General features: G+C 40.8%; 1 protein-coding gene across 5 annotated transcripts; it reads right to left on the bottom strand.

The window, feature by feature from the left end:
• Window positions 1-20,431: 20,431 nt before the first annotated feature.
• LOC147887451 (uncharacterized) lies at window positions 20,432-23,054 on the bottom strand. Of its 5 annotated transcripts, XM_087394672.1 has the most exons (8): window positions 23,015-23,054; window positions 22,534-22,846; window positions 22,269-22,393; window positions 21,943-22,156; window positions 21,726-21,818; window positions 21,324-21,461; window positions 21,103-21,220; window positions 20,432-20,713 (listed from the first exon to the last, which is right to left on the bottom strand). In XM_087394672.1, exons 2-8 carry the CDS (start codon window positions 22,819-22,821, stop codon window positions 20,604-20,606), a joined length of 1,086 nt encoding a protein of 361 aa, XP_087250798.1. In that variant the 5' UTR covers window positions 22,822-22,846; window positions 23,015-23,054; the 3' UTR covers window positions 20,432-20,603. The 5 variants fall into 5 exon arrangements, 4 of the variants coding, with proteins under 4 accessions (XP_087250798.1, XP_087250797.1, XP_087250799.1 ...); XM_087394671.1 differs by lacking the exon at window positions 23,015-23,054 and having other exon boundaries at window positions 22,534-23,003; XM_087394673.1 differs by lacking the exon at window positions 23,015-23,054 and having other exon boundaries at window positions 21,324-21,466; window positions 21,746-21,818; window positions 22,534-23,003.
• Between the last annotated feature and the right edge of the window lie 825 nt (window positions 23,055-23,879).

Genomic DNA, 23,879 nt, shown 5'->3' with positions numbered 1-23,879 from the left:
ATAGACTGAAGGAAGTGTTGGGAGAGATTGCTTGTGTGAAAGCTCCAAATTTCTCTTAGACCTTTTATGTGAATCCTTCATTTGGACCAGATGCTGTGGGAGCCATCTTATTGCAGAAAGGGGAGGAGTCCCTTACATGAGGCCTGTGTATTATGCTAGCAGAGTTAAGATAGAAGCAAATAGGAGATATATAAAGGCAGAGCCGATTCTGTCAAGCTTGGTGTATGCTTGCAGGAAGTTCAAGGCATATCTTATCTTGAAGCCATTTGTGGTTTTGACTTGCTACCCTTTATTGCCTTAGCTTCTTAATAATTCAACACTTTCTCAAAGCATGATGAAGTGGTTGGTTGAGCTACAAGAATATACTTTCTCATTTCTGGTGGAGAGCACTTCCAGAGCCACACTGGTAGATCTATTAACATACAAAGAGGGTCCCATTTTGGTGAAGGAAGTTGAGGAAAAGATAGATAAAGAGGAGCATGCTATTATTCCAGGAGCATCTATCTTGCATTTTGATGGCTCATATAGGAAGAGTTTACATCAAGCTAATGGAGGCTATGTGATTACTAATTCAGAGAGCAAGTTGATTCAAAAAGAGGGAGTTCATCTGGAAGCCAGAAGTATTAATTGTAAGAAAATAGCACAACATATGTGCTCAACAGATAACAGGATCTCGTACGCAAGAGAGAAAATAGGATAGTATGAAGAATCAAAAATTTGATTACTGTAGAATTGATACAATAGATGGCGCTGCCTCCCAGCCATGCGCTCCTATGAAAGAAGCTTCGATGGCATGCTGGAAACAATAGAAGACGGAGGCTAAATGCTAAGGAATCAAGGTTGCTGTAGCCAGTGATGAAATGGGATTCACGGGCTTGCTCTTATATAGCCACTAGTCGTAGTCGGTTAGGCTCAATTGGGTGGCTGACCTAGTCCACCCAAAATGGTCGAGTGGGGCTCGGTCCCGAAATAGGCCACCGACCATACAATAGAACCGGTGCGCAAAACAGAGCAACTAACCTACGGTTACCATTCTGCCCATAGCCATCCAGGATCATCTGAGGCTCCAAACGGGCCCCACAACCCGAGAGTGGGCTGCCCCAGGAAATGCTCCGTCTACCCTCAGTGCAGTTAGTAAAGGGATGCCTTCTCGCACTTGCATGTAGCCTAGTTGGCGGTGTGCCAACTCTATCTAAAGTCGTCCAGTCATCAGGCCACACATGGCCCCCATCTGGTGTCCAAACCAGGACCTACCAGATAACCAAGCTACTCAAATGCCTTCTCCTCATATGGGGGGCTTACAAGTAGAGTTAGCTGGTTCCCGCATAGTTACACGAGTTACACGAGAGTGGAGCATTGATATCTAACACCCCCCCTTGATGTCCACCCGCAAGTGAACTTACTTTTTCGGCCCAATGCCAAGTCGATGAAGATGCCTCTCCAGCAAGTCTCTTCCAAGAGCCTTCGTGAAGATGTCCGCAGCGTTCTCTGTAGTCAGACAGTACACTAAGTCGACCTCTTCAATCCATGATCAGCTCGCATACAAAGTGATATTGAATCTCAATGTGATGTGTGCGAGCGTGGAACATCGAGTTCTTTGCAATCGCCATGCAACTCTAATTGTCACATGATAACTGTGTAGGCTTATTCGGCACTGCACCCATGTCCCCCAAAATCCTCCTCAACCACACTACCTTGCAGATTGGTACTCAGCCTCGGTAGAAGAAAGAGCAACTGTGGGTTGCTTCTTGCTGACCCATGACACAACTCCAAATCCAAGTGAGAAACAGTACCCTGTCACTAATCTCCTGCTGTCCATGTCTCCTGCCCAATCTGAGTCACAGAATCCAGTCAAGATGTTGCCCTTGGTATAGGTGATGCCATAATCAAGTGTGCCTTTGATGTATTTCAGCACTGCATCCCTGCCCTCCAATGGTTCTCCCGGGGCTTATTGGAAAACCTGTTAAGTACACCAGTCGCAAAGCTGATGTCCGACCGTGTGTTGCATAGGTAAATCACACTCCCCACAAGTCTTCTGTATTGCGCTTCGTCCACCAGTGGTGATGAATCCTCGCTTGAGAGCTTCACGTCAACCTCCATAGGGGTACCAACTATCTTGCACTCAACCATGCCAAATGCCTTCAGTATCTCTCTAGCATAGCTGTGAAATGAAGATCTATTTTGGCTCCTGCCAAACTTCAATCCCCAAATAGAAATGCATCAGTCTGAGGTCTGTCATTTCAAACTCTCTTCCTAGCAAATGCTTCGTCTGCGAGATCTTCTCTTCATGGTTCCCTGTTATGACAAGTCGTCCACGTAAAGGACCATGATCATACACCTGCCTCCTCTGAAGATATACAAATTTGCATCAGATGGGCTCCTCCTGAACCCATTTTGCAGAAAGTAGGCATCAATTCACTGGTACCACGCTCGTGGGGCCTGTTTCAGCCCGTAAAGTACCTTCTTCAATTTGTAGACTTTACCTTCTGAACCGGGGATCTCAAAACTTGGTGGTTGTTCCACGTATACCTCCTCCTTGAGATCTCCATTCAGAAAGGCGAATTTCACATCCATTTGAAACATGGGCCAACTTTCCTGGGCAGTTAAAGCCAAAATAGTGCGAATTGTGGTTAGTCGAGTTGTGGGAGCAAAAGTATCTTGATAATCAAAACCATGTACCTGTGCAAGTCCTTTTCCCATGAGCCGAGCCTTGTACTTATCCAACATGCCGTCAGACTTGTACTTGATCTTGTACACCCACTTGGTTCCGATTACCTTGCATTTTGGTGGTCGATCCACAAGGTCCCAAGTGTTGTTCTTCATTATGGAGCCATACTCCGACTGCATAGCTGCCATCCACCTATCATCACCTTGTGCCTCTTCAAGACACTTGGGTTCATCAGCACAGATCACTTCTATCATCAATAGTTGACCAATGTTCCTGTGCCCTTCTTTGCTCCTCTAATCTCTTGGACCGGCGGTGTTCGGATGGTTCCTCCTCAATGGCTGGAGGTTCTCTGTCGTCCCAAAGCTACTTTACCCACTTTGGGAATGGCCGTTGCTGTTGTGGTTCTGCAGGCTCTTCTTCATCTTCTTTGTCTTGAATCCTCCCAAGCATCATTGGGGGAGTTCGGTCTGCTATTGGTGGCGGTACTGGATGGATATCCTAGTCCTGGTTGTCTGGGAAGGAAGCATCCTCCTCCAATTAATGCAGGTATTCTGAGAAGACCACATCGCGTCTTACAATTACCTTCTTGGTAACGGGGTTATAGAGATGGTAGCCCTTTGCCTCTTCACTGTAGCCCAAGAAAATACACTTCCAGCACTTCGGTTCCCATTTGGTCCTAGTAGCATCAGGGACATGCACAAAACAGTCACATCCAAAAACTCTGAAATGTGCAACTGAAGGTTTCTTCCCAGAGAAAGCTTGCAGTGGAGTCATCCCATTCACAGCCTTCATGTAGCTACGATTGAGGATGTAAATTGCAGTGTTACATGCTTCAGCCCAGAAAGTCTTTGGCAAATCCTTCCCTTTCATCATACTCCGACCCATTTTGCAGATGATGCGCATCTTGCATTCTGCTACTCCATTTTGCTGTGATGTATGTGGCGGGGGTTTCTGCCTCTTGATTCCGTGACTTTTGCAGTAGCTTTCGAATTCAGTGATGTGAACTTAGGAAGTTTTCTTATGATTGTCTATGGGACCATTACAAGAAATTATCCTTACATAAGAAATTTAGGAAAGATGTATGAAGTGATCAATACTCTTGGGATAATTTGAAAACTCTCAAACATGGTATTTTTATGCATGGTAGTGATAAAGTGTCTAATAATATAGCTTTTGTTTGTCAAAAAATTTCCCATGACTCAGCTCAAGAGAGGATTAATGGTGGTGATTTTGTAAAAATGAATATGATGACATTTGATTTAGAATCGAACTAAGGATTCAAAATGAACATCATTCATCTTCTATTACACCTTTTTGTAATAGACTACCATTTATTATGGGTATATACAAGGCCCATAAAAATACTTTTATATGGATTACCAATGCTACAAATTGTGTATATAATGAAACTAGACTTATAAATACATGCATTTTAAAGACATGTGTCTTACAACTCAAGGACAAGTGTGCTAAAACACAACATGAACTCTTTCTCATAGGAGGACTTAAATGTTCTTGTGAGCAAGTGTGCTAAAACACAACATGAACTCTTTCTCATAGGAGTTGTTAAATGTTCTTGTTGGTGAGGAATTCAGTCCCTCTATGACTACACTCTTAATCTTTCTAGCAAAATATTTAGTATATTTTATGTTGACATAGCACAATGCTATGAGAGTATTCCTCTTGATGGGATGCATAGTCTAGTTAATGTCATAAGTAAGGTGATCACTATGGCATTCAAGGATAGTAATTCCAATTTTATCTCTTTCTGCAAAATGCCATGTACTCCGTGTAAAGGGGATTTGGTTTAGAGCTTCCATTTATATAGGCTATGTAGCAGGCGTGTAGTCGATTAGTCAAATAGTGTAGGGAGTGAGCTTTTTTTGGGGGGCATGTAGGCTAGGTGGGATTGGGCCAAAAAAAGCGTGCCAGTGCAAAAAGTTGAGCCATTTAGAAAGTGTGGGGAGGGATTTATTTACTATAGGTAGGCTAGACTACTCTAATAAGCCTTAAATAAAAAAGAGAAAAAGTAGAAGTGTAAATTATGAGAGTTTAGGGAGTGAGTTTTTTTGGGGGGTGGATAGGCCAAGTGCCAGACAAATTTTTTGCCAATCCAGAAAGGCGGACCATTAGAAAGTGCGGGGAGGGGGTTATTTGCTTGAGGTAGGATAGATCCTTTTAAAAGGCTTAGATAAAAAATGAGGAAAAAAAGAAGGGTAAGTAGGTAGAATTTTTATTAAAAAATAGAATGGTAAATTAGGATAAGATAAAGTAGAATAGGTTATAAAAGGAGCAACAATAAAAGTAGAAAAAAGAAAGGGGGGGGAGTTTTAAAGGAAAAAATTTTTAAGGAAAAAAAAAATTAATTAAAAAGAAAGAAGGGGAAAATAATATCAAAAAAATACATGATAGTAATAAAATTGGAATTATTCAAGAAAATACAATAGATAAGTACAGGAGTTATATTTGGGGGGAAGGACGGGGAGGGGGGGGAAGGATGGGGAGAGAGAGAGAGAGAGACAGACAGAGAGAAATTTATATATATATATATTATATACACCCATATATATATATCTATTAAGAAAGGGAGTAGCTTTAACTAGGGATAAGTTAGGGCATAGATTAATTGGGGGGTTTTTTCAGAGACGAGAGAAGTCAGAGGAGGGGACAGGGGGCAGGGGGATACTGTGGATATCAGTAGATATATGAATGTGTGTTAGAGTGTAAAAAAAAGTGTGTGTGTGTACCCACCCTCACCCGAGGGGACACCACATGATGGGGGCAGGACACCCATGTCCTACCTCACACCAAAAAGCCAAAGTGGAAGCCTCTATGTAAGTGTTTGCAAAAAAAGGGGGTTATATCATAAGTGGATAATGCTTTCAAGTTGTAATCTTCAAGTTGTTCACTGGAATAAGACACATCATGGAATTTCCATATAACTATCTAGAGACAATCATGCACTAGGCACAACAATTGTGTGGCTATGACAATTCCAACAAAAAAGTAAAACATGTAAGGGATAAGTCATACCCAAAGAAAAGTCATACAAGAACCTCAATCCTGCACAACCAGATAAGAGTTTAATGAGCAACGTGGCACGTGGCATGTGTCATGCAGCTAACCCAACCAAGGACTAGCAACGTGACACATGGTTAACCCAGCCAAAGGTTAACAAGGTTTGGGTGTGTGTGTGCTTAAAAAATAGAAACCTATAAATAACATGGCACACGATGCTCATATAAAGGTGGAAAAAACTTTTATTAACATTGACATATGGATTCTCATGAGTACAACTAGTACAAAAGTGTTGAATCCATTCGATAGTCTAGGCTCCGAGGTCGGGGTCCACTTACCTGCCACCATCCAAGAGAAATTGCGTGTTAGAAGATCATAGTCTCAAATGGGAAAACAAGTAATGCTTGCTTACCCTAGCTTGTTATCGCTTTTACCAAGGAACCATCCTATCTTCTACATTTAGAAAAGAAATACTGGGCATGTATGAGCTAGAGGGTAGTCCATGTTAGTATAGACACATATTCATATCAAAAAACCACCATAAACAAGTTTCTGGATAAGAGCCCATTACATACTTTCTATCTAACCATTACATACTAGGATAATGGTAAAATTTTATTTAGAAAGCAAATATCTGGATAAAAGCCTTTATACATTGGAATTTTATAACCATTTCATACTAGGATAATGGTGAAATTTTGTTTAGAAAGCAGCATTGTTATATATGATATGAAACAAGCATTTCATATATATATATATATATATATATATGTATGTATGTATGTATGTATGTATACATATAGACAGAGATGGAGAGAGACAGAAAGATAGATTAGACTATAAAGAAACAAAACAAGCTAAATTAGCCATTTATTAAAAGCAAATTTAAAAGATAACAAAGAAGATAAGCTATATATCCTCCATTACCACATGTCTATATTCCAAAAAAGGTAACTAATAGTAGAACTAATTTGTATGAAACAAATTCATTGCTTGAATGTTAACACGAGTGTAAGGATGTAAAAGAAACTACTTTGGAAAGAAGAAAAATAATGTACTTACGTGCGAACTTTACTAGGGATTTTTAAGATCATGGGTTGATTATTATTATTTTTAAAAAAAGGGCGAATAAATAACTGAAAAAGAGCGAATCAATAATATGTGAAGGGTAATGAAGGGGTTTGCAAGAGGTAGAAGCTGAAAACACTCGAAGGGCTTAGGCCTTTACCATAGGTTTGGAGCAAGAGTCCTATGCAATAACTAGAGTCTGGTGAGAAGTCAACCATGAGTTACCACTCCATGTGGCGACTATATCCCCAAGTCGCCACAGAGCCAAAGGGGGAGGTGGACGATAATTGGGCTGACACCCAAGGACCTCGCATGTAAAAAGGGAGCACTTAGCTCATCAAAGCAACCTAGGAACTTACTTGAGAATCCAAGGAGCGGAGGAGGGCTGTGTGAGCCACATCTAGAGGCTATGTAGCATACTGCAAGACCAGTACTTTAGTCATGAGTAGGCGAGCTGTAGCGAAGAGCGCTCAGCAGTGAGCAGCGCAGGGGTTAGCAACAAGTAATCAGTGAGCAGCACAGAGGCTAGTATTAAAGAATAGCTAGATAGAGAGTGAGAGAGAGAGAGAGAGAGAGAGAGAGAGAGAGAGAGAGAGAGAGAGAGAGAGAGAAATTAATATATATATAAATACACCCATATATATATCTATTAAGAAGGGGAGTACTTTAACTACGGATAAGTTAGGGCATAGATTAATTGGGGGGTTTTTCCAGAGACAAAAGAAGTCAGAGGAGGGGGCAGGGGGCAGGGGGATGGGATACCGTGGATATCAGTAGATATATGATTGTGTGTTAGAGTGTAAAAAAATGTGTGTGTGTGTGTGTGTGTGTGTGTGTGTGTGTGTGTGTGTGTGTAGAAGGAGGCAACCACGTTCTTAGTAGGGAGACAAAGGTGACTTTTGAGGAAAATCTACTATGACTTCCACGTAGGAAGGTGAGCCTAGTGATATGTATAATATGTTGATCATAGGATAGTGTTTTATTTGATTATCTATCTACACTTATTTGAAGGAGAATAATGGATAGATTGTGATGTGAAGTTTCTTTTGACCCCTCAGTTGGGGTTACCTTGTAAACTTATATTTTGGAAAGTGTGAAAAAGTTGCACCATACACATGAAACCTACGGCTCAAATGTTGTGATGCCACATGAGGCACCACCATTCAAGGTCGATTAATTGACTATGAAAAATATCTTATGATATTGTGACATCGATAACAAGTGGAGCTACGCTTTCAAGCCTGATGTCCCACTAATAAGGGTTCTTATTCTAACTTGTCCTTGTTGTGGATGGATGCAGGTGAGTGGAGCTCCTTCAATGTAATTTGGTATTTATATAGCAAAAGTCATTCAATTTTTGTAGAATATTGTGTTATCCTTTCTTCATAAATGTTTATCGTGTTGCTTTAAAGAAAAGATTGAGATGGAGAATGTTTGTCTTGAAATGTCCACACACACACATGGGGGATGGGTTAGGGAGCATAACCCTCATCTATTGCCATCCATAACATTTATCCATTCTTCTTCTTTATCTTTCCTTTTGTCCAATTTCATTGGACTCTATATGGCATGGGGATTTGTTGAAAATGGGATATTTGGATCCGGAGCTCTGTCCATTGGAGTCCAAGAATTTCTATCCATTATTTCCTGCAATGAAATTCATAAGCTCATCTAGTAGCATGATGGAGGTTTACTTTTGCTAGATCTAGAAAACCCACAACTTCTATTGATCGAATTAAGCATTATAGGCTTGTGTCGTATTTGGGAACTATAAGCAAGATCCTCTAAAAATGCTCTTTCTACAATACAGAAGCTTTCTAGAGTCATTGGTAAAATCATATCCAATGATGAGTCGCAATACAATGACTACAAAAAGAAGTCTGATGGGGTTATCAAAGCTTTTTACCACTATCATAATATGTAGTACTTACTGGATAATAGAGGAGGAAAATCATCCAAACTGAATGACAGGCTCCACATAATAGGTAGCACCACAGAGCCCAAAAATCCAAAAATTTTACCCAAGAGCTCATTGCAAAACGCCTCAGAAATGGACCGCAGGAGGAAAATCCCCCACCCCAAGAACCTAGCTACATAAGCATTGGCCGGGATATCACACTCAAACATTAAGAAATCAGCAATCTCCACCATCAATGGGACACTCCCATGAAAAATAGGAAAACACCACCATGCACCAACTTCTCAAGCTCAAGACCACTTCAAGGGGCATGTCACACACCACAAGGTGCTTCTTGCCAACATCTAGCCATTTTCACCTCCTAATTCCTCCATTCAACTTCAGCATGCAACAACTATAGCACCTCCTCATTCAACAAAGAGAAACCACTCTGCAATTTATCACCAACACATCCACGTAGGAAGGGACCTTTGAACTACTACCATTAGAGCGCGAGATCCTTTCCTCCACAAAATCACCCTCCTCATTACTCCCATGCCCCTTGACTCTCCACCTATCTTTTCCTTGGGATTATTTCCTGACATATCCTCTCTACAATGTCGTTTCCCCAATCATTCATGCGAAGGACTTACATTACTCTCTCCAACCCTCAAGGGTGCCTACATGCACAATCCTTGAGCGAGAATTTTTGACAAGACGTAACAATGGAGTTCACCTTCACCTTCATTCAAAGCATTTATTTTCAACTTTGCATCTTTGGCTCCTAGAAAATGTGTCAAGGAGAGCTTCCAATCTTTGGGGGCTTTTTTGTCTAACTTCCTAACTTATGAGACTTCAAACATCCACAACTATAGTCTTCCTCATTAAGCTCTACATCAAGGAATTGATGTGGATATGTATGACATTACTCTTATATGTGATCATGTGAGCCATCTCAACCTTGAGGAGCTAACATGGATATCTATAACATTACTCTTATAACATTTCATGTAAGCTAGCTAGAGAGAGAGAGAGAGAGAGAGAGAGAGAGAGAGAGAGAAAGAGAGATGTGGGAAAAGGTCACCTACCATTTCATGCCTATTTTAACAAGCACATTAGCATGTTCATAGTCATGTAATTATGTTGAGAGAGGGCAAGATAAAAAGGTGACCCACCATCCCATGCATGTTTTAATAAGCAAATTACCATGTTCATAATCATCCAATTACATTGAGAGGGGGCCTGATAATCGGATGCTCTCTCTCTCTCTCTCTCTCTCTCTCTCTCTCTCTCTCAAGCATCTATATGCACCATAATCATTCACAACATTGTGCTTTTCTGAGATGAATGTCAGTACTTTACACACACTAGTGCAATTGCTAACAATACTTACATGTGCACTTATTTCTTATTGTCAATTTCTTTTTAATTTTTGCGAGACGTTCACACAATTTTAAGTTTTATTTGTTGAGTTTCACTTTGGAGAAGTCTATTTTTAAAAAAACTTTCATGTTAATTGGATATATGATTCATGAAATTTAAATATTATATTGTTATAATTGTGTCTTTCTAACAAGTGGGGAGCTTCAAAGATTGTCATTTATGGGTTAATGCAAGCTTGCTAGAAATTGCAAACCACACAAACTAAACATTTTTATTATTTCATGCTGAGTATACAAAATCTATTTATTATGTGCATAGATATACTATAATCTATTAATTGTTGCTTTGTAAAAAAGTGTAGAGATTTGTAGAGTGTAATTTGAGTGTTGATACAAGCTAGAATTGCAAGATACACAATCAATTAAACTTTGAATAAGCTGCTATCGGCTGACATCAACAAGCCACAATTAGTTCAAAGTTAAGTATTATATCTTACTTTACTAACAGTCTAACATATATTTAACATTCATGTGAGACTTGTTACAAGTCAACATAAGCGTGCCCCAAGCACAAGAATTCATAAGCACTTCTTAGGTGATACTCAAAAGCAAATTGGAATGTGTAAAACGCCAGGTTGTAGCCATTCTAGTAAGATATATACCTAGAAGTGTAGATAGCATGGTGTATCACATAAAACACCCCAAGCTATGGGTGATGAAAGAAGTGTGCATCCCGAATTTGAAGGTGAACATTCTATGACTATAGAGAGTTCCTCACAAAAGGTCCCAGTTCATAGCAATGTTGTAGTTTCGATGACTCAAATGGCACATGGCATGAATGTATTCATGGAAACTAGATAGCGCTACAATGTGTCTTGCCACATGGACATGCACGAGTAGAACAATGATTGTTGGAAGGACTTTTTAAAGCACAACACATAAAAAAGGCACATCAAGATGTTTTTTAGGATATTTGTTGCATTGATTATATTTTGAGCATGGTGAAAATCCTCCATTGAAAAAAGGCCATGGCTTCCATAGTAATGGTTGGTCCTAGATTTACAATGGTGAGTTAGAATGCCATCCTTAACATGTCGGATGACTATTATGATAAGATGAAAGAAGAGATGCAACAAGTTGTTTATGATGGTGTTGATTTGTCAGTTTTAGATGGAAAACCATTTTTAATGGGCATTAATCAATATCATCAATCTATCGACACAAGTGGTCATAGCAAGACTAGAGAATACATTGTTCAATAGCTAGAAAAGCAATTGATGCCATGGGTCTTAAGAATATCATCCAAGTAATTACTACCAATGTGAAGAATTGTCAAAAATGTAGAAATTATTAAATTTAAAACATCCTACTATTTAGGCCATTCCATGCTCCTACCATTTTCTTGACTTTGTTCTTAAAGATTGGTGCAAAACATTGGAGATCCAAATCTTCAAAATAGATATGGATGAGGACCAAAAATGGTGTTGTACTTTCTTAATTATGTAAGATTACTGGGCATATTCAGAAACCATCAACCTACATCAAATCCATGAGTTTTGAAGCACAACAAAACAAGTTTCAAAACAAACTACATAATCCTGGAGCCATTTACTCAAGTTCCAAAGAGTTGTAACCAAACATTTGTTTAGTATAAAAGCAATAGAGTGGAAAGCTGAGCCACACACTCGAGTGGATTTCATACAGAATTGATTGAATTAAGGTTCTTTGTAATAATGTTAGATTTTGGAAGAGGTTATTAGATGCGATGGAAGAAATGAAATGCATTTGTTTCCCAATCCCAAGCTAGATTTGAAAGGGCCAAGCATGGGGGTTGCCTACATATGGTTTGGTGGACTGCTGAGCAGGATGTTCTAAAGGAAAATGTAAGGCCTGGTGAGGGTCTACAAGTCACCATGTACTGTTGCAAAAAATGGTGTTGAGCCTGATGGAATCAAGCCCATAACTCTCTTCACTATGCCGGCCATATATTAATTCCTCCATGGTGGAAATATTGCCCCAAAAATAATGTGCAAATTATGCAACCTTAGCATGAGCTCCCATGATGATTCTTTGAGAACAACAATGAATATGCTTTCGGTGTCAAAGGAATTGTATCAACTTTTCAAATTAGGGTTTTTTGCATATCAAAGAATAAAAGACTTGGCAAAAGAGATATAACTTCCATGGGGATTGTGGGAAGAGTGTGGAGCATCAACACCTCATTTGCAGGCCCTATCCATAAAAGTATCGTCCCAAGCCTTGTAACAACTCCTCTAGTAACAAATTGGAGTAGATAATATTTTGTGCATTCCATCACAAGAAATCACTTGACATTGGATAAGGCAGGGAAACTTGTATATGCATACATAATTTGGTAGAGTATTGTACGATGTCAAGGGAGAGTGCAGCAATGGAGATACACTAAAGTGGGTATGAATAGTTCCTTGAGGTCCCTTGCATGATGCTCCCATGCTTGCACAAGTGCAAACTTAACCCAATTCTAGCACTTTCAAAGAGGAAGGGATGGTCTGATGTGCAATACTATCATACTTTCAGCACTACTCATTTGGCAATGGTTTGTTAAATAAGATATACAATTCTTTGTCAATTAACATATTTCAAAGGCTACACACTATGCAAATTATGGTATAGTTAAGTCCTACTAAAATAGCCAAAAAATAAATAAATTGAGATTAAGAAATGATTATAAGTGGAAATGTAAGTACCATTAGCTACTGCACTAGTGTGTGTGAAATATTGAGATTTGTTAGGAAGGCATGATGTTGCAAATAATCATGATTATTTGCACTAATAAATCTCAATATTTCACGCACACTAGTGCATAAGCTAATGGTACTTATTTCCACTTATAATCATTTCACACACACACACACACACACACACACACACACACACACACACACACACACATACATATATATATATATATATATATAAGACACACACACACACAGATAGATAGATAGATAGATAGATAGATAGAGAGAGAGAGAGACAGAGACAGAGATAGAGACAGAGAGAGAGGGGGGGGAGGGGGGTGGGGGGGACGTGGGAAAGGGTGATCCACCATCCCATGCAGAGGGACGTGGGAAAAGGTAATCCACCATCCCATGCCTATTTTAACGAGTAGATTACCATGTGTGTAACCATCCATGTCAAGAGGGAGCAAGAAAATTGGGTTGTTTCTCTCTCTCTTGATGTCTAGCTAGCTTGCACGAAATGTTTTTTGTAAAAAATGTTATAGATATAGTACATGTTAACAAATCGTGAGGAAAATGAAGGTATGTTGTATGAATTCATAAGTTGTATGGTGTAAGAAGACATAAGATTCCATAGAAATAAATTTTAATTATACAAATTTGTTTATGTTTCTCTTTCTACCTTAATAGCATAGCATGGCTCCAAAGAAACGAGGTCGAATCCTTGTGAAAGGAACAAAATTATGTTACAATGTTAGTTGATCAAAAGCGGAGATGTAATAGTTTCTAGGAAGAGTACACCAAATTACATGGAAGAATCAGTAATCACTTTGAAGGCAATGAGCAAGGGCTAATCGAAAAGTGTAAAGGGCAAGGTAGCGAGAGAGTTGCACCTATTTTGGGGGACGGTATTGGTATAAGTGTTGACTCCAAGATTGATGATATAACACATCCATGATCCCAAGCCATGTCTCATGGATAAGTTGGGTGCCTGCAAAGGCACAAGATTATGTTGTGATGGTGGTTGCTAGAAAATGATGAAACATTGACTAGGGAGAGTACACAGAATTTGGCATAAGGATGAGGAAGCATGTTTTAGGCAATGAGCAGCACATGAGCAGAAGCAAATCAAAAATTGCAAGGGCCTAGGAGTTGAGACTACTATAGCCACTCTGAGATCCATTATCCATAGCATGGATGAGGAAGAAAAAAAGTGATATCGTTGATGCAAAATTTAATCAGTTATATTATTGCATCTCGTATTGCAGTGTTAGTCTTTATCAATTAACATCTTTAATTCTAAAATGGCAAAGCACTCTACGAATAACATAACATAATTCAAAGTTTTGTTATATTGCATGATTTACGAAGTGTGTAATTTTTATCAACTAACATCTTTAATTTGACATGGTAAAGCAGTCTACAAATAACATATTGCAATGTTTTGCAATATTTCATTCCATATGAAGTGTATAGTTTTTATCTAGGATTACATTCATGTTTTCACGTTTGCATTAATGGGTTATTAATGTGCATTAATTATGCTTAAAGTAGCTTGAAAACAACGTGATCACATTGCTTACCAAAAAAAATCACCGAGAAGCCGAGTAAAACTATTGTTGATATTATTCACATAAATGGCGGTAATATATACATTACCGGCAATAATATTACTAATACTGATAGTTACTATTACTGTCGGTATTATAATTGGTGGTAATGCTATGTTATCGGTGGTCTTTTCATATTATCATCGATAGTAGCTTAAGTTCCGAGGGTATTGTTGGTTGCAGATTCATAGCTTCCCATGCAGCCAATGCTATATATTGGTGGAAAGGGCAATAGAGGCTCGCCATTTGATTTTGATTATGGTTCATATCCCGATAAACCCTTTGGTAAGTTGGGAAAAAAATGGAACCATGATCTAGATCTAAAGAGTGGTAAGGTTGAGTGGGGGAGGGTAACTCAAACATTCATTATACTTGTGGGTGTGGTTCGCTACTAAGTGGTCTATACTCTGACTCCTTGCACTTTGGGGAACTTGTGGACCACGATCATGAGTGCCAATGAATGTGATATGTTCGTGAGGAATCTTAAGTTAAGGCATGGAAAGAAGGGGGAGATGACATGGCAATGATTTGAGCAAAAACGGGACACGTGTTGTGACTACGAATACACAACCAAAAATTCCTGAAACTAAAAATGCTTATCCACAACCTTCAAGATGAGTTGTGACTAGGCAAACTGTGGATGCATCGAGTCATGCCCATGCTAGTATTCATATGCATGATAATGTTCCCAGGGTTGAACAAGGAGTTGCCGAAGAGGATCTCAATGTCTAAATGGGCACTACCCCAACGCTTATCCACCCTATGAGGTTGTTAACCAAGATATGGGGAGAGGATTTATGTGGGTATCACAATCCTCTCATGGATGTATTCCACGTGCAAAAGGGGAAAACTATAAGTCACATGGTCTAGAATGGGACTTTGTCACTCATTAATGTTCATGACTACATTGAGTGGAAATGCAAGTATTGTGGAATACAAAAATAGGGGGAGCACCTCGCATAAGGGGTCACTTGCTTAGTGACTCAAGAAAGAGCATTCACCATTGTGCAGCCCCAGGAACTACTGCAATAGCTCGCACCTTGACAAAGAAGTTGCAATCTTTTGAAAAATTTTGAAGAATATCAATTTGGAAAATTCAACGTGTAACTCGAGTACAGTTTGCAAGAAGACATGGTGACGGAAGTACAAGTGTTGCATGCATGCAAGATAGATCTCCACCTATGGCTGGTGAAGCTAGATCAGCAATTGTGACTCCTAATTTCAGGCATCCCATGATAGTTCATCCGGATTCAAGATTTGAAGAATGCACATTATATTCTTGGTAGATCTGTTTTGCGATCAAGATACACACTGAGTATGGTTGATAAGGATGATATGAGGGCTGCATGGAATTGCATTGCTAAATATGGACCGGCCTTCAATCCCCATCCATACCACACATTGCATACAACATTGTTAGACAGGGCATATGCAGAAGAGAAAGATCACATAAATCAGAGAATTTTTAAACAACGGCATAACAATAGATGCACAATTGTCTCAGATAGGTGGACAAGCATAAAACACCATGCTTTATTGAATGTGAGGGTTATATCACCGCATGGAGAGGCCTTCCATAGATGCCTCACATGTAAAGAATTCGGGGACCTATATAGCTGGTGTATTATCAAAGGGTATAAGAGAGTTAGGCCCTCAAAAGGTTGTGCATGTTGTCACGGATAATGCCAAGAGTTGTAAAAAGGCGGGTATAATATTGCAAAGGGAGTATGCTAATCTATATGCATCTGCGTGTTGTATGCATACTTTAAATCTTGCATTGAAAGATTGGTATAAACAATAGCCATGGTTCAAAGAGATTGTTTGTGAGGCTCGAGACATTGCAAAGTTAACACAATCGAAGCATGTCTCAAAGCAATCTTTATGTCTCATTATGATTTGACCTTGTTGAAATTTCCAAAAATCATGAGATTTGCCACATCCATGCATGAATGTGATGGATGTACATCACTAGAATCAGTCTACGTTGATGTATATGGGATTGGCTGCCTCGTGCTAAGGACTTACCATCAAATTTGCCTCGTGCTAAGGGCTTACACTAAATGTGTCTTGTGCTGAGGGTTTACCAAAAAATGTGCATGATCAAAAATTGTGGGCTGATCCATGCTAGCATCTCATCTCTCAAGGACAATGAGGCTCAAGTCAGTGTCATAAACTGCCGGTACATACCCTATGACAATGAATGGTCAAAATAGGTTCTCTTTCCACTCACGGATCTCGTCCGGAGTCATGACTGGTGTATCATCAACTACGTGATGTGAATAACTCCATGATGGAGGACACTCACACATCTGACACCAGTTCAGTTATCTTAGCATTCGGCAATTCATCACGATTGGTGACACTTGGCAAAGTTATCCCTGTATCAGTTTCAAGATTGTTGCATTCTTCTTGCATGCACATATGCCACCCATGTACAGTGACATTTGTTGACTATTTTTGGCATTGGTTCCTGCACAAATACACATCAACCTTGTATAGCCTCTTGGCTACACTCGACACTCAATTGACATCGCTTTCTTATAGGCTTGATCTTCGGCAGACACGTGTTCTCACTTGACTTGGTTTTGACCGTTTAGTGTAAGGCCCCCAAGTGGCATCTCTCACACAATGTTCTCATGGGTAGATACTCTCCCCGGTACACGGGTAAGCCTCTTAGATAGAGCAGCAGATAGAATCGAAGGTACTGGCGCTGGTGGGAACTGATCGGGTAGTGTGGCAATGGCTGATTTGACTTGGTGTAGTTGGATCTCCTCTATGGTGGTGCTAGTCTACAACTAGACTACATGTCGAAGCGCCAAATGCAGCCAAATGAGTTTTAGTTTGTTCATTTTATGTGCTCGATACGCTACAATGGATCAGGAGGTGGTTTTGCTAAAGAGGATTTGTTGATGCTGGCCTATGGAAAATTCAAATGGCACATCTGAGGTGCTCAGCACGTAGAGCGCGAGTTGGCAATCATTTTTGCTTTTTGGATTACCGCAAAATTGCTTCTGGATCAAAAGTTATGGCTCTAGCAAGGATCGCCAAATTTTAATCCCAAGAGGGTGATCAAAATGATGATGTGGCACATGTGATGATGTGGCACTGTAGGTCACTACAGGTTTGTAAAAGGGCGCCAGTGAGGCATTGTATACTTAGAAGGAACATGATGACTTGGATGCTGACTGGGAAGTCTAATTGGGCATCCAGTTGAGGTGGTCATGATGATGTGGTAGGACTGATGACATGTTAATGCCTATGTGGAAGTGTTTACATGGCATTGGACTAGGGCTACTGACGTGGTAGCTGAGGTGTCATGCAAGTGACGACGTAGTCAGGCCAGTATGACATGGCATAATAAGGCATTGACGTGGCCCGCCAATTATGTTGGCCAAGGTGCCACGTGGTAGTGATGTGGGAATTTCCCAGAGTGAAGATGTGGTAGATAGGCTTGCCACATGACGGATCTTTGACCACACCTGTATGTAGTGACCCTAGAGGATAGGATTGAGTGACGTGGAGCCACGTGTCGATTCACCAAAATCTTCGGAGATTCCGTCAAAATCTTTGGAAGATTCCGTTATCTTCTTCTTCTTCTCCGTCGATTATGGCGTGCTTGAGCATCGTTGCTTGAGAAGGGCGTGGGCTGATGAAGGCGTAGTTGTAGGAGTCACAGTTGAGGCGAAGCGTGTTGTTGGAGCCACTTGTACTGGTTGAAGCTGCCCGTCGTGAGGACAAGGGAGCCGGTTGGAGCTACTCGATGGCTGGCGGTTTGGAGGAGCCAGTCGCTTGCTACTTTATGGATGTGGGAGCTCGCTTGAGGTGAAAAGAGTCGTGTACTTTTTGTGCAATAGACTCGGGGCTCGGTTGATGCTTGTGGTCGACTAGCCGGTTGTGCACTGAGCATTGTATGACGTATGCTACCTTTGTAAGGATATGTCGCACTCTGTGCAACTAATTGTCTCGACATCAAAACATGGATCTTGCACGTGAGAATGAGTCTTCGGCACTTGTGACATCTTCTCTAGAGTTAGACCAACCTTCTAATGGTCGATCAAGTGATATGCAAAATAGCGAGTGACCTTAGGATTCTCACGTAGTCGGCTATGGTGAGAAGTTCCAAGAAAAGATTGATGGTTCATCGAAAGACCATTCATGGAAAGTGTTGAGCAAAAAAGGTCATGCTTTGGAATACTGGGAGGATAAGGAGCGTATGGGTGAAGTTGATAAGAGAGCTCTACTACCCTCATTGGATATGGTGCCTTTCTCTTCGACAAAGGATGTTTATGAGAATTTGTCGCGGCCCCATAAGCCTCCCACGAGGCATCTCCTAGCGATAATGAAGTTCTACCACAGGCGAATCACAAGAGAAGTTTGTCAAAGGAGAAAGGAAATATTCTTGGTTCATTGAAGGAAACTTGTTTGAGAGAAAATATTCAAGTTTTGAAGAGCATGTCCAAGAGACTTGAGGATATTGCCAGACACCTAGCTAGGGGGAAGGAAAACCACTTTCACTTTCTCAGGGATGCCTACAAAGCCCTCACTCCGTCAAGCAATTAGCTCACTTAAGGTAGTTGCAGTGTTATCCTAGAACCTGTGATAAGAATAAGCAGAGGGGTTGCATCTATCTAATGAAAGGTGCAAACCTGACGTGGTGTTGTTTCAGGAGCTAAAATGTGGTATGAATAACAGTGTTTGGTACCCTTTTTGTTAGTTGGGTTTTTGGCCTTTACTAATTGTCGTATGCATGGGAGAGGTGGACAATTATGCATGGGAGAGGTGGCTCCACAATTTTGGTTTGTGAGTCCTTAAAGGCGAGAGAGGTGTTTAGTGCTAGGGAGGGTTTCTATATTGGGGTAGAGGTGTCAGTGAGTTCCTCTCATTTAGTGTTCTCAGCATCTATGCACCCAATAGTGTCACTGAGAGATGTGAGTGTTGGAGATAGCTTAAAGCATATATGTTTAGCTTCAGGTGGTTGTGTGGAGGAAATTGGAGCATAATAGAGTTGAGTCAAGATAGACCTCAATCGGGGCGGATCATGGCGTGTGCAAAGAGAGAAGCTTGGGAGGATCTTTTGCTACCGTTAAGTCTTGTAAATTGTGTCGATCTATAACCGGATGGTCTTGCCGATTTTTCTTGAAACAATAGATGTCAGTGCCAAGAGTTTAGAGCTGGTAGGCTTAATTGTTTTTATGTGTCTGAGGAAGGTTGGTGGTTGGCCTCTCCTTTTGGGGGTTCTCTCATTGAATCGCCGTACCTTTTCAATCATATCCCTATCTTGTAGAAATTCTCTCTTCCGCTCCCTTTCTCTCACTCGTTAGATATTTCGTTTAAGTTTGCTAATACATTCCTCAGCTCCAAAGAGATAAGGAAAACTTGGAAAGCTAACACTGCTGGTTGTGGTGACCCTTGTGAACAGTGAATCAGGCAGTTCAAGCTATGCACAGGGTTGCCAAGGTATGGCATGTTGCAGACAGAAAAAACAAGGTTGGTTTGGAAAATTAGCTTACAGAGCTCCAAGAGTGCACTAAAATTGGCAGTCGAGGAGGCACCTTGGGACCTGTATGTTAGCACTCTACTGGTTGAATCAGAGGGGGCTATCGAAGCCGAGGAGTTGCAACAGGCTAAAGCAGCTCGAGTACATGGTTGGAAGTGGATTCTGCCCATCTAAGCTCTTATTCAAAGCAATTAAGCGCAAACAGGAGAGAGAGTAAGGTTGAGAAAATGCAGTGCAAAGAGTTGGGCTCCTGGCCTATTTCTCCATCTAGGCTAAATTGAAACTTGCTACAAGTAGGAAGATGATTCGAAAATGTTGATTCAATAACTGAAGGTAGATATTTTGGCCAACAAATTTGGCTAGGGGGGCAGATTGGTGCTGGATTTTGTACTATGGATGTTGCAGAAGAGGAGTTATCAAATATTAAAAAATCCTAGAATTCATGATATGCTTGAGTTCAACCAGAGTCTTAACTCGAAAAGAATCCCAACCATCGTCTCCTTCTGCAAACTTGATTATTAGAGAATATCACCCAACATGCAATTGTCCTCCGAATGTATTAAAAGCCCCTATGTCTCCCCACTCAATGAACCACAAAAACCTCAAGGGAAAGGTAGAGAACCATGACGAACCAAATGGAATTGCTGATTCCTTGCACTTTGCAAAGTTCATTTGAAACAAATTCAATTACAAGATTAGACATGGTGTATCTTTCAAAAATCAACTGGGCAACTTGTCTTTTATCAGAGAAAGCAACGCTTTAGAATCGAAGGAAGCCACTTGTCAACAATGCTGGGAGACCCGTACCAATTTCTTCGCCCTTCCTCCCCAACAGATGGAAAATGTTCCACACCTGCGAGTAAATTTGTAACCTTAGAATAAGAAATTCAACAACAGACGCAAACCATGTATGACTCGTATAGCTCTACTCTTCATGAAACCTTTTGACATCCCTCTCTAAGCTCCATCTCCAAACTGACTGACTAACTAGTCAGTCAATTGGAGATAGACCCTTGAACACTCTAAACCTGTGGTGAACTAAGAGTGTTCATGAAACCTGGTCATTAATCTGAATGAATCCTGTGGTGAACTAATGTTCACGAAACCTGTTCATGAACTAATGTTCATGAGACCTATGTAGATACTTATCTCCAACTGTACTGCTTTCAAGACTTGAGCACTGAAAAACAAATCGATCCTTGTAAATCTACAACTCTGTAAAATAATGTGCGTCAAGATTACCTTCTAATATTATATGCTGAGCACCTTCCAACCCGGTTGCACACTCTACAGGAATCACACCGTCTCCCCAAACATCCCCTCTTCCACAGCAAAGCTCATAACTCTGCCAAGCAAAATCCTGTGGAATCGCTTGCATCATCCAAAGAAGAACCATACCGTGAGCAATGTGTGCAAGACCTCGCAGGAAAAAAAAAACGAGACAGTCCTATTGGTGTGCCTACCTTCCACAGACCGGCCAGCTGTGCCTCTCCTTGTACAGACCTCCCTGCAATGCAGATATATTGCACTCCATTCTCTGCCTCCGAAGTTCCTGGATAATTCTCGTTCACAAAATCCATGTTTCTCTTGGTGAGCTTGTCCTGTCACGAACGCAATGAATCGTTCAGAACTGCACCACCACGAGGAACGAACTTCAGATGAAGTTGAGCTTTTGCCAGGTTTCAGACGTTGTGATTTTGTTCAGATGATATATCTACTATGCTCGACAAGGTTCAACGCTGTTTGATAGCAGTAAACTTAAACGAAGCAGATGATACATATTGCTCCGAGGTTTGCTTACGCTTGAAATATCTGCAGGAAGACGACAAATCCAACCGAAATCATGTGCTTGATCAAAGACAAACCGTGCAAAGATGAGGTGTTCCTAACGTCACCAGGGCTCTCACACTCCTTGAAGCAGAATATATCCGTCCATCATATGACACTTTTCCTCCGAGCTGTCATGAAAATTCATTGGGTGAAAAGTGAAAAAGTCATCTACCTCGCTGCTCAAGCATCACTGAAGGAGATCACAAGCTTATCATTTGAATACGCAAACGACGAGAAGAATGGCAGGGGTACCAAAATGCGACATATCCATCCACCAGCCGAGTGTGCGATCAGAATGACGCTACTGGGAGGTTTCCTCGGAACGCTAACTTCTCTCACCATCCTCAAGGGACACAGTTGTCCTTGAGCTCCATTTTTTGGATTCAAGAATTCCTTCACAAAATACCCGAAGGTGTAGTGAGTTGATTCTTCTGGACGTTGGCCATCGACAATTTTGTCTTCTTCGCTGTGTGGCAAAGCGGATGGCAAGAGAATCTGTCAGAAATGTTAATCTTGGGATTTGAATCTATGCAATATGCATACATGAAACGTGGAAAAACTATTGCGGCACTACTAACATCGGTAGCAATTCGTCGGTTTTATTGAGCACAAGTGCAATGGTGGCATCAATTCGGTCCAAAATTGGCCGCACCGATCGGCCTCCGAGCGATGGAATCCAATTGTACCACTTCAAAGGCACAATCTGTCTGTGGAAAGAGCATAACATGAGATGTGTGCCTGTCTGTATCTTGGAACTACAAAACTAAAAAATGCTAAACCATTCCGTTTCCTCACAGGCAGGAGCGAGTCAAAATCAACGAGAAGAATCTGCCGTTCTTATACCACGGCCATCAAGCCCTGGGTGCGAAGATAGGCAGCCATGGACTCGTACTGAGAAGAATCAGACAACCAGCCAGGTACTATCAATACAGCGTTGCCTTCCAGATGGCTTGCATGCTGCTCTTGTAATGGATGCACTGCGCGAAGCCGAGGTACTCCATGTAATGTTGCTCTCTTCCAGGTCATATAATTTACAGAGTCTGCTCGAGAGCGAATCAAAGGGCGAATTCCGGAAGGCGATGGCAGCAAAATCCCTGCATTAAAACTGGCAAGGCAGGCAACGAAGTCCATGCCTAGCTGAACTCAGAGCTAAAATCTGCAGACCGACGAAGGCAAGCTTGAGTAGCAAAAGCTATATATAAACAAACAGAGAACGGAAGCTAAGGTTGAAAGGCAAGACGAAGAAGTAGAAAAGAAGCAAAGACGATTTAAAAGAGGAAGAAAGTAATAGTAGTTTTGATCAATGGATCGCATTCCCTTGCACCTTATCCATTATAGTAATATATTATTCATAGTAACCAAGGCTCTTTACAACAAGGTGGGGAACCCCACGGGCCTGCCCTCTGCGGCCCTAAATTTTTTCGATCGTTTCGTGTAGCCGTAGTGTACGGCGCTCTACTGGATGTATGCGTGAAGAAGACAGTGGTCTGTCCAGTAGGCATGGGAGATCCCAACAAGGATATTTTCTTTTGGTGAGTTAGCCCAAATGTGGTCCAATTGGGAGCCGTATATTGTTGTCAGTTGATGTGATTGTAGTCGCATCCCCAAGCCATTCATTATTTTTTCCAAGTTGGTTGAGGCTGGTGATGCTTTACCCATGTCTATATTGAAGTCACCCAACGCTATTGTGGAGGCTTTCGAGCTTCTTTTGGCTACTATCATTTTTTCCAAGCAAGTGAGGAACATGTTGCATTTTTGTGATGGACGCTTGTAAATGTTGAATATTTGGAAGCTTCTATTTATAATTGTTGTGCTGACGCATGTTATCTCCACTCCTTGTTCTGCATATTTATCAATCGCATTTATTGGCAAGTGATCTTGTAGAAGGGTGCACTGGCCGGTGCGAGAGCAATTGTTAATGATATTAAATCCCTGCGGTATAATCTCATTTTTGGCATTTGGTCTTGTTTCTTGAAGGCAAATAATGCTGGATTCCATAAGTTTGCTCATTCCTTTGATATCAAAGATGTATTTTGATAGCGATCTTATGTTTAGTGATGTTATCAATATTTCTTTGTTTTCTCGTTGTTGAGTTTGCGATGCTTCTATTGTGACCCATCCTACGCTCCCACGTAGTCTATGCATTTTGCTATGAATGTCCGCATAGACATGAAAATTCTCATTTTGAA

The sequence above is a fragment of the Dipteris shenzhenensis genome, chromosome 23 (genome assembly GCF_047967505.1).
Source record: "Dipteris shenzhenensis isolate YYH24624 ecotype China chromosome 23, Dip_SZ_1.0, whole genome shotgun sequence".
NCBI classification, from domain to species: domain Eukaryota; kingdom Viridiplantae; phylum Streptophyta; class Polypodiopsida; order Gleicheniales; family Dipteridaceae; genus Dipteris; species Dipteris shenzhenensis.
This window is presented reverse-complemented; position numbering and strand designations above follow the sequence as displayed.

Bases quoted from the DNA above. Each gene is read 5' to 3' on its own strand.
- LOC147887451 (XM_087394672.1), bottom strand. From the start codon at position 22,821: ATGGACTTCGTTGCCTGCCTTGCCAGTTTTAATGCAGGGATTTTGCTG. The intron at 22,157-22,268 runs GTTAGTAGTGCC...TTTGCCACACAG, and splicing joins ACCGACGAATTGCTACCGAT to CGAAGAAGACAAAATTGTCG. The intron at 21,221-21,323 runs GTAGGCACACCA...GCGATTCCACAG, and splicing joins AGCTGGCCGGTCTGTGGAAG to GATTTTGCTTGGCAGAGTTA.